General features: G+C 17.9%; 4 protein-coding genes across 4 annotated transcripts; 2 read left to right on the plus strand and 2 right to left on the minus strand.

The window, feature by feature from the left end:
* Window positions 1–434: 434 nt before the first annotated feature.
* Window positions 435–2,520, plus strand: PGAL8A_00154600 (oxidoreductase, short-chain dehydrogenase family, putative; the record flags this gene model as incomplete). The annotated part of the gene is made up of 9 exons (XM_028675092.1): window positions 435–535; window positions 618–829; window positions 930–1,059; window positions 1,131–1,243; window positions 1,360–1,526; window positions 1,628–1,752; window positions 1,826–1,978; window positions 2,100–2,205; window positions 2,458–2,520. 9 exons carry the CDS (start codon window positions 435–437, stop codon window positions 2,518–2,520), a joined length of 1,170 nt encoding a protein of 389 aa, XP_028526658.1.
* Window positions 2,521–2,566: 46 nt separating this feature from the next.
* PGAL8A_00154700 (conserved Plasmodium protein, unknown function) lies at window positions 2,567–3,703 on the minus strand (the record flags this gene model as incomplete). The annotated part of the gene is made up of 1 exon (XM_028675093.1): window positions 2,567–3,703. One exon carries the CDS (start codon window positions 3,701–3,703, stop codon window positions 2,567–2,569), a length of 1,137 nt encoding a protein of 378 aa, XP_028526659.1.
* Window positions 3,704–4,791: 1,088 nt separating this feature from the next.
* On the minus strand, window positions 4,792–6,849 carry FabB/FabF (3-oxoacyl-acyl-carrier protein synthase I/II, putative; the record flags this gene model as incomplete). The annotated part of the gene is made up of 3 exons (XM_028675094.1): window positions 4,792–6,048; window positions 6,136–6,255; window positions 6,802–6,849. 3 exons carry the CDS (start codon window positions 6,847–6,849, stop codon window positions 4,792–4,794), a joined length of 1,425 nt encoding a protein of 474 aa, XP_028526660.1.
* A 1,622-nt stretch (window positions 6,850–8,471) lies between these two features.
* PGAL8A_00154900 (Sec14 domain containing protein) lies at window positions 8,472–10,997 on the plus strand (the record flags this gene model as incomplete). The annotated part of the gene is made up of 1 exon (XM_028675095.1): window positions 8,472–10,997. The coding sequence occupies one exon, from the start codon at window positions 8,472–8,474 to the stop codon at window positions 10,995–10,997; it is 2,526 nt and encodes an 841-aa protein (XP_028526661.1).
* Window positions 10,998–11,582: the final 585 nt, after the last annotated feature.

Raw genomic sequence — 11,582 nt, forward strand, 5'->3', positions numbered from 1 at the left:
AAAAAAAAAAAAAAAAAAAAAAAAAAACAATAATATAAAAAAAAAATATACGATCTACATATACTAAAATAAAATTTGTTTTTAAAAAAAAAAGATAGATAAATTATTCTTATAAAAAATAAATATATATTTCACTATATTTAAATCACACATGCAGAAAAAAAAAGAAAAATAATATAAACAAACTTAAGGGCTAATTTAAATGTGTTAACATAAGAATTAAGAACTTTATAAAAAATTCAGTGTAACTTTATTTGAAAGAATATTTTTGATCATATTGTATTTGTAAAAAGTAAAAAGAAGGAAATTTGTCAATTTAAATGATAATAAATATACAAAAAATTTTCATCTCATACAATTTTTTTTTTTTATCCTTAAAATATATATAAATACAAAAAAAAAACTAGTATATATATTTAATAATATTATTAATTATGGAGGTAAGAAATAAATCAAAATCATTTCTTGGTGTTATTTTCACTGATCCATCATTAAAGAGATCTATTATTTTTATATTTATCTCAGGAATTATATGGTGATATATTTTACATTTAATTATTTAAATTTATTTTTTAATTGATTTCTGTATTCTCTTTTATTATACATTGTTTAATCAGGTTTTTACCATTTTATAAAGCTCTTCTATATTTAGTTTTTAAAAATTATTCTAATATTTCTTCTGTTTATAATAAATTTTATGAATATATTACAAATATAATAATTATTATTACATATTATTATATTTTACGTAAAAAAAATATCGGTGGTACAATAAAGGATGTTTTAATAAATAAAAATAAATTAAAAGGAAAACGTATTTTAGTTACTGGTAAAAATAAAATGTCTAAATATTATTTTCTCTTTATTTTTGTTATTAATTACATTTATTTATTATTTTTTTTTTTTTTTCTTATAACTTTTTTATTTAGGTGGATATAAAGGAATAGGTCTTGCAGCAGTTAAAGAATTTTTAAAATTTGGATGTGAAATTATTTTAGCTTGCAGATCATTGAAATATATGGAATTAGTTCGTACAGATTTAATGACAACTTTTCCAGAGTAAATATATATATATATATATTCATGTAAATACAGGATATAATATAAAAATATATATGTTTTTTAAACAGTGCTAAAATACACTGTGTTGAATTAGATTTAGGAAGTTATGAAAGTATAGAAAACTGTGCAAAGTATATATTAAAGAATTTCTCCAAAATTGATATAATAGTTAATAATGCTGGTATTATACTGTTTACTTTTCTTCTTTTTATATATATTTATTTTTATATATTGTTTTTGTACTTTTAATATTATCTATATTATTTATTTTTTTTTTTTTTTAATAAATATTTTTAGGATTTTTGAATCAAAAAATTGAATATATTAATAAATTAGAATCAGTGTTTTTCATTAACTATTTTGGTCACTTTTATTTAACTAAATTAATGTATGAACTTATTTTATCATCTGATACATTAATTGTTAATTTAAGTAGCATAGCTCATTGTATGTTAAAGGAATCGGTGAGTATTATTTATTTTTTTTTATTTTTTATTTTAAATATTTACTAAACGATATTTTTAGTTTATCATTTTAACATTATTTATATATATATATTTTTTAGGATATAAATTATGACTTTATTTATGAAAAAAATACAAAAAATATAAAAGTGAGTTTCCTTTATAGAAAAGAATATGCCTTTTCCAAATTATGCATGCTTTATTTTACACAACAATTACAAAAAAGGTTTGAATAAAAAATAAATATATCATATATTTATTCTTAAAAAATTGTCAAAATCATATAATTATTCATTTAGATTAGAAAATGAAGAAACAAAGGCTTGCTCAGTGTCAATAAACCCAGGTTTAGTTAAAACTGATATTTTCAGAAATGAACATTTTTGTTTTCGACCATTATGTACAGATATTTTTTTTAACAAAACACCTTTACAAGGAGCTCAAAGCATTCTGTAAATTAATTTTTTTTCTTTTAAATAATAATTATTATATATATATTTATATAAAAACTTTTTTCTTAAATAATGTATTTGTATTTTACATATTATAATATATATATATCTTTTCGTATAGATATGTATGCTTATTAGATAGAGAAGAATTAGCAAAAGGATGTTATTACTCAGATTGCAAAGTAGATTACATTAGAACTTATGCAAATAACCAAAAAAAATCAGAGGTTATATATTAAAAATAAAAAAAATAGATTTACATTTTTCAAAAACATGTTTCGAAATATATCTTTAATAAATAAAAAATGTTTATGTGTTTGAAATGTTAATATTACATAATTTTTATAATAATTTAAATATATATATATATATATATATATATATATTTAATAATTAAAAGAAAAAAAATAAAGTAATACATTACTTTACAAAAAATTATATACACTTATATAAATATTTATATTTATTTTCATTTATAGGAATTGTGGGAAATTTCTGAAGAAATATTAAAAAACAAAACAAAATATTATTCAAACAATTAATAAAAATGTAATCTTTTTATCAGTTATCTATTGTAATCAATAATTTTTAATTTAAATAATTGTCAACAAAATAATTCAAACAATAATTTAAAATGAAATTATAATAAAATTGAATAATTGATTTAGAATCTTTCAAAACATTATCTTTATCTATGCTTGTATTATTAGCATTAAAAAGAAAATAATAATTTTCATCTAATTCAAATTTCTTATCATTATTAATATTGTTCATTTCAAATTTTGTGAATTGAGTAAAATTTAAGAATTTATATGTTTCAATAATATTATTGTAAATATTATCATTTCTGTTTTGAGTATTTAACAGAAAGTCTCTAAAATCAATAAATTTAATTACATACACAAATTGATCATCTACATTTATAGTCGTTAAAATTGGGATGTATTCAATTAATAATCTTTTAAATAAACCACTTGAATTATTATTTTTAATCTCAACAAATAAATCAAAATTATTGTTTTCTAATTGATTGATAATTATATTTTTATTTTGTTCGTGTTTATCTAAAATTAAAACATCATATGATTCCATTTCATCTTTCTCACTTTTTGAGTCTTTTTCATATATTTCCAATTTTGATTTTTCCTTTAAATATGTAGTTTGTTTATCTCCATCTTCTGTTTTATTAGAGTTAGCTGAAACGTTATAAGATAACAATTTATATAATTCTTCATAATTTTCTACACTTCTGTACCACTTACAGTCAAAATCGTAGAAACAAAACGGGATTAATAATAAAGACAAATGCACATTTATTACATTACATATATGATCATATATATAAGGTGTATACTCATATATATATATATTTATAAATATATACCAACTATGATTTTTATTTATATTTAAGTTATTTGTTTTATATTCAAAAATGTAATCATAAATATTATTTAATACATTGTTAAAATATAAATTGTTTAATTCATCACTATATGAAATTTTTATATTTATATTCTTTTTTTTTTCTTCATTTGCCTTATTTTTGTCATAATTCAAATACATTGAATTATCTTTTTCTATGACTTCTTCATCGGTTAAATGATTTTCATCATAATTAATAGTCAAATTTAACTGTGATATCAATATATTTTTTTCACATACGTAATATATATTGCTCTGTAAGTTATCTTCTTCTCTTGTTACATTTAATTTTATCTTTTTCATTTTTTTTTTTTTTTTAGATCAATATACAAATATATAAATAAATTTTTACTATTTTTTTTTTCATTTAGTATATAAAATAGCTTTTTAACAAAATAGATAATAATATATCATTTTGTTCTCATGTTAATTTTTTTAAAGTTTCATATAAAAACTTCATGAATATTTATATACTTTGTTAATACTTTTAACTTTTTTTGTAATTATATAAAAAATTCAAAGCATTGAAATTCTTCAAAAAAAACATATCCTATCCATTAATAATATAATTTTTTCATAAAAACCGTAACATTTTTTTTTTTTTTTTTTAATTATCCTCATATATAATTGATATGCAGAAACACTTTATTTTATTTTTTTTTTTTTTTATTTAATAAATTTTAAATTTATATAAGAAAATTTGTGTTAATTCATTTTATAAAGAAACCAAAATTAGGTATAATAAATGATGTATCCTTATTATGACAAGTAAAATGTATTTCTCTTTTTGTTTTTTATACGAATAATCTATAAAAAAATTAAATTTATATATTTTTGACAGATTCTTTTAATTACTGTAGAATTGAAAATTCAATAAAATTATCGTAAATAAAATAATTTATATGAAATAAATGAATTAAAAATATATTTTAAAAAAAAATTTTCATTAAATTCATGTAAATTGCATATATATAACATTAAAAAGATGAGATTATATATCTATAAAAAGTAAATGAAAAAATAAATCAATATTATTAATAAAATTTTTAAGTAATGTGAAAGGATATTTTAATAATATAAATAGAATAAAGGATATGAAAAAAAATTAATCTCATGAATTTAAACATTAATTTTTAAAAGTGTGATAATTGTATGAATAGTCATAACAAATATAACAACTTCTTATTTAAAATAAACTATATAATTTATAAAAATAAAAAAAAAATTTGTTTTATTAAAAATTAAATATATATATATGTATTATTAAATTCTCAAAATTAAAATTTAAAATTATAAATATTAAGTATTAAATATTAATAAAACATTATTAATAATCAAAAAAAAAAAAATGTACTGCCACTTATTAAAATAATAAAAAATGCGTAAAAATTTTATTTAGTAATTTTCTTAAATAATAAAGCTGTATTGTGACCACCAAAACCTAAATTTGTATTTAATGAAATATCTATATCTTCTTTTGAATGAACACTTTTATTGGGTGTATAATTTAAATCACATTCAGGATCTTTATTTTCATAGTTAATGGTTGGTGGAATAATATTTGTTTGCATAGCTTTTAAGCAAGCAATAGATTCAATGGCACCAGCAGCCCCAATACAATGACCAGTCATACTTTTAGTGGATGATATATGTAATTTATATGCATGATCTTTAAAAACATTTTTTAAAACCGTCGTTTCAATTTTGTCATTTAAATTAGTAGATGTTCCATGTGCATTAACATATTTTACATCAGATATATTTATGTTTCCATTTCTTAATACTTTTTTAATTGAATTCGTTAAACCCCTTCCACTAGGTTCTGGAGCAGTTATGTGATAAGCATCACTTTCAGAAGCATATGCTAAAATTTCTCCATAAATTTTAGCATTTCTTTTAATAGCATGCTCATAAGATTCTAGAATTAAAATACCAGAACCTTCTCCCATTACAAATCCACTTCTTTTTAAATCAAAAGGCCTACATCCCTTTTTTGGATTATCATTATATCCAATACACAAAGCTCTCAACGCATTAAATCCTGCAAAACTGATAGGAGTAATGCTTGCTTCAGTTCCACCACATATCATAACATCATACTCTTTATATTTTATATATCTATATGCTTCTCCAATTGTATTACCTGAAGTTGCACAAGCACTTAGCATTCCAAGAGATATACCTCTTAAATTGTTTTCAATAGATACAAAACCTGAAGGAGTATTAGCTATCATTGCTGGTATTAAATATGGAGTGATTCTTTTGTGACCTTTTTCATACAATGTTTTCATTTCTTTTTCTAAAAAAAATAACCCACCAATACCACTTCCAATTATTGTTCCTACTTTATCACTATCAATCTTTTTTAAATCAAGGTTTGCATCGTCTATCGCCATCCTTGTTGCAGCAACAGCATAATGTGTACAATCATCATTTCTATTAACATCTTTTTTGTTGGTGTAAAAATCAGAAGGGTTAAAATCATTTTTATTAATCTCACTCCCTATTCCACATGCCATACCTGTTACATCAAACTTCGAAATTTTATCAATTGAATTATATCCACTTATTAAATTATTCCAAAATTTTTCAATTCCTATTCCAACACCAGTTACAACTCCTAATCCTGTACACACAACTCTTGATGTCTATAACGTGTATAAATATACATATATATATATATATATATTATTTAAATATATGAAAATATATAAATTTTTTTTTTTTTCCCTTACTTCGCAATAATTTTTTAATTGATTTGAATTATAGCTATCGTACAACCTAACATTTCTAAAAATATTCTTTGTAGTTCTTTGTAAATTGTTCTTAACAAACCCATATTTTTTGCTATATACCTATTCATATTTTTACAATTTAATTCATATTTATATATATTTTTAAAACAAAAAGAGAATAAAAATAATATGGAAATGCATAAATATTAAAAGTTACAATCTTCTTGAAGGCATTATACTTTGATTTCTCATAAATAAAATATATCTATTTCATTTTCTATTTATTTTTATTTCTTTATTTCATTTTAATATTTAATGTTAAAAGGATAAATAATTCTTTAATTATTTTTTTTAACAGCCATATATATACACACTCTCGAGTAAACAAAATATGAGAAAATATATTACACAATTATGTATATATAGTATATAAATAAGATATACAAATTTATTTATTTTGTTCTTTTCTTTTCTTTTAAAAAAGTCAATCTCATATAAATATATTCATATTTTCTTAAGTTATATGTTTTTATTTTACATTATTTTTTAATTCATTTTTTTTTAATGTAAAACAAATATGTATAAATATATATACTATACAGGTACATGCAAAATGTTTTAAATTTATAAAAAAGTTTTAAAATTCATTGAATATTTTTCATTTACCTGTGAAATTAAAAAGAAAAACAAAAAATATTTTGCGTATATTCTCATTTTTTATATAAAAACTTCATCAAAATCAAGGGAGGAAATAGAAAGATAATTCGAATAGCAAAATTATTTTTAATGAGCTATGATCTAAATTATAATTATAATATAAAGGAAAAAAGTAAATAAAATTAAAAAAAAATAATTGACATATTAATTAAATATACACATTGTTACATTTGTTTTTCATATTTAAATTTTACTAAAATTTTTTATTATTATAATTATTTTTTTTTTTTTTTATACATTTATGAAAAAAAAAAAAGTTTACTTTCTTATTTTTAGCTATGTGTAATTATATGTATATATATATTTATTTTATTTAAGCAATTTTATATTTTATAAAAAAATTAATTGAATTCGTGCATTTTTTAACAATATCCAAACATATTTTTAATTTATAATGTTTAATATTACAACATTAAGGAACTAAACAGCGTTTTTGTATTTTTTAATGTTACTATTAATGAAATTATGTAATTTTTTTTTTTTTTTATAAAATATTAACACTTAGAAAAAAAGACTTTAATTATATATATTGTGTGTTTTAATTTAAATAAATTCTCTTATAACTTTTATGTAGTAAACGAATCAAAGATATTTGTTTAAATTTATGTGTTCATAAAAAAAAATTTTTTTTTATTCATTTTTTTCTTTTAATTGTTTATAATAAATAATTTATTATCATTTTATGAATTCATTCATCTTCTTTAATTTAGACAACTTAAAAAAAATATTCATGTTATATTATTTAAAATTTATAAATATTTGAATTTATATATATATATTTATATATGGAAATTTTTTTTTTTATTGTCCCCAAATATTTATATTTATTTAACTTAAAGTGTTGAAGTATAATTTGAAGAAATAATATTTTTGTGTACACCTGCATGAATCAATTAAAAAAAAATTATGGATTTTATTTTTTTAATAACACATTAATTAACATATATAATAAACTTTGTTTAAAAAAAAATATATATTTATTATTTTATTTTCTTCACCTTAATATATTAAAATTTATTTTTAGTTAAAAAAAATATTAAAAATTAAGCAATAAATAATTGTTAGTAGATAATAGTAATAATATTAGTAATAATAATTAATATTAGTAATAATAATTAGTAATAATAAAATTTAATTAATGATTATCCTAATAATAGATAAAATGTCTTAAAATATATGAAAACAAGGATAATATATATATATATATATATATATACATATATATAATTGCAAAATTGTTATGTTGTAAAAATATAATTTTGTTTTCTTTATTTTTCAAAGATATATAATACATGATTTATAAATATTTCATATCTTATTAAACCTAAATATTGTTATTAGTAAAGAAAATCATATGGTGGAACTAAAAATATTATGTATTTTTAAATGAAAAAAAAAATGTGATAAATTTTAATATAATCAAAAAAATATTTGTTAAATTTTATTATTAATGCAATTATTGTAGAAGTTTGGAAAAAAAAAAAAAAAATTATTAGAATTTCAATTAATATTACAAAAAAAAAAAAAAATAAAAATAAATAAATAAAAGGATAACACACCTTCTAAAACGAAAAAAAAAATTTTGTTATAAAAAATTTTTTTTCTGATCTTTTTGTACTATGGAATTATCGAGAGGAAAGGTGGTTATTGAAAAAAATGTAAATGAATATACTATAGATGAAAATGTATTTTTTTTTGAACCAAATAAAGAGGATGTATATGATAAAAATTTAAATTTAAGATATATTTTTCATAACACTTTTATTAGTACGGAAGAGGAAATAGCTATATGTGAATTTAAAAAATATTGTAAAAATAAATCATTAAAAATAAATAAAACATATTTTGAAAATGAATGCTTACGATATTTGTATTCGGCACAATTTGATTTCGCAAAAGCATTAGATTTAATTAAAAGTAATTATGAATTCAGAGTTTCTAATATATTGCCAATAAAAGAAAAAGATGTAATTGATTATATAAATAAGGGGGTTATGTATTGGCATGGAAGAGATAAAAAGTGTAGACCCATATTGATAATAAATTTATTAAATGTGGAATTATTAAATGTTGAAAAATTAATAAATTTGTTTTTTTTTTGTTTTGAATTTTTTTTAAAATATTTATGTATACCAGGAAAAATAGAAAATTATATATCAATAATTGACTGTTCAGGTATATCTATATCAAAATTTCCAATGTCTACATTTATGAAATTAATTGAGACTATGAACTCAAAATATAGGTGTAGGCTATTCAGGATGTATATAATAGATGCTCCCAAATTATTCAAGACATTTGGAAAGTCATTTTTAAGCTTTGCACCAAATTATATGACAAAAAAGTTAAAAATTTTAGATAATAATTATTCAACATATTTAAAAGAAGAAATATTAGAAACACAATTAGAAAAAAAATATGGAGGTATTCAAGAAATAAAAAATAATATGTATTATCCATTTTCTTTTTATCCCAACTGTTATGTATTAAAAAAAGATGAAGAGAGAGGGAAAAAAGAAAAAAAGAAAGATATTCATTTAGACATTTTTAATAAGGTAAATAAAAAAATATATGAAATTTTAACTACAGGTTATTCTATGCACTTAAAATTAATAGAAAATGATAATAAAGAATTAATGAAACAGCACAGTAATCTTTTAAATGAAGAATATTATTGCAACAATAATAAAAAAAAAAAAAAAAAAAAAAATTTAAGCAAAAAAGATCTTTTTTTAAATAAAAGTTTTATTAATTCAGTAGCCAATGTAGAATATTATATTATCAACAATAGCTTTCTAAAGAATAATAAATATATTAATTCAAAAAATAAATATATTGTTAATATTGAAAGTTTCCACAAATGGCTTTTTAAAATAAAATATTTATTTTTATCAAATATAACTATAAACTATTTAACAAATCGGTTTCCTTTTTTAGTAAATCATCTTATTATTAAATCTAATTTTAAATCAATGCATGATTATTTTAAATATATAGAATCTATAATATGTACAAAGGAATCAAGTCAGTATAATAATAATAGTAGCGTTTGTCATAGAAATTCTATAACACTAAATTCAACATATGATAGTTCATCATTTAACATTGATGAAGAAAATATCAATAATTTAAATAAAAATAAATTACTTAATAATTATACTAATAATAACTGTATAAAAGAACGCAAAACATCTATATCAAATGTTTACATTTCTAGAGTAAATAATAAAAAACATGAAATTAAAGATACAAGAGACAATAATAATCTTGATGGTATTAAAAAAGATGCAAATTTAAATGATGCAAAAATGGTTGAAATAAATATTTACAATAGTTGTGCATCTATTTTTGATAGCAATGTTAAAAAATTATCAGATAAAGGAGATACAATTTCAAAAAATATTCATAAAAACATAAATAAAAAAGATATAAAAGGAAAAACAAATTCATACTGTAAAATTAAAGCAACTAAAAGTTTATTCCATGATGAAATAGATAAGTATGAGAAACTAGAATATGATAAAAAAAGTTATTTGAAAAATTTAAGTTTAGATTGCAATGAATATAAAACAAAAAATGAATTTAATAATATAGCTAATATAAATTATGGAGAAAACCTAAATGTGGATGTGAAAAATGAACATAACAATAATGATAATAAAAATAATAATAATAATAATATTAATAGTTTAAATAGTATTAATTCTGATGGTAATATAAGTACAAAAAAATCTAGTATTAGTATTAAATCAATTTTACCTAAAAGATTTGATTATGCTTTTTCGAAATCTAAAAATAATTCTAGTACATCTATTAGTACAAAGTTCTCTAAAAAATCATATGATAAGCTTTATGAAGAATATAAATATGAAGATGAAAATTTAAATAATCATTTAAACAATAATGAATTTCAGAATAAAGTAAGTTTTTTTAGTCGTGTATCATCGTCTACTGGTAATGTGACAAATATTAATGATGATGAATTAATTAACGAAAATAAAAAAAATATGAATTTCTTACAAAATAATTCAAATGAAACCAATAATATAAATAATAGTGTGACTGAAAAAAAAAGTAAGAGGAAATTAAATAAAATTAAGATTATAGGTTTGCAATTTTTTAACAAACATAGTAACAGAAGTTAATTTTTATCAAGAAAAATATATATATATATATATATATTTATTTATTTATTTATATACTTATTTATTTACTTATTTATTTATTGTTTCATAATAAAATTAAATAATATGAAAAAAAAAAAAAAAAAAAAAAAAAAAGATTAAAAATGGTACATATTAAGATATATATATAATACCTTTCTTTTAATTGATTTACAAGTTATATATAAATGGTATCATTTTCTAATTAACTATTATATTAGTAATAATATTTTATTGATTATTTGTAATATATATATACCAATGTTATGTGTAAAGATTTTTGTTTAATATATTTTGTCTTTATATATTATTTTATTTTTTTTTTAAACGTATTTAATAAATTTAATTTTTTTTTTTTTTTTTTTTTTTTACATTATAATAATATGTATTTTTGTTATTTATACCTTTTTTCTTGTTTTGTTTTTATCATTATTTTATCCTTATATTATTTTCTCATTTCTCTCATCAATATTTTTGTTTTTGTTTTTGTTTTTGTAATTTGTTATTTGTTTTCATTTTTTTTTCATTTTTTTCATTTTTTTTTTTTTTTTTTTTTTTTAAAATTTT

This window comes from Plasmodium gallinaceum, assembly GCF_900005855.1.
Source record: "Plasmodium gallinaceum strain 8A genome assembly, contig: PGAL8A_v1_65, whole genome shotgun sequence".
Classification (NCBI taxonomy): domain Eukaryota; phylum Apicomplexa; class Aconoidasida; order Haemosporida; family Plasmodiidae; genus Plasmodium; species Plasmodium gallinaceum.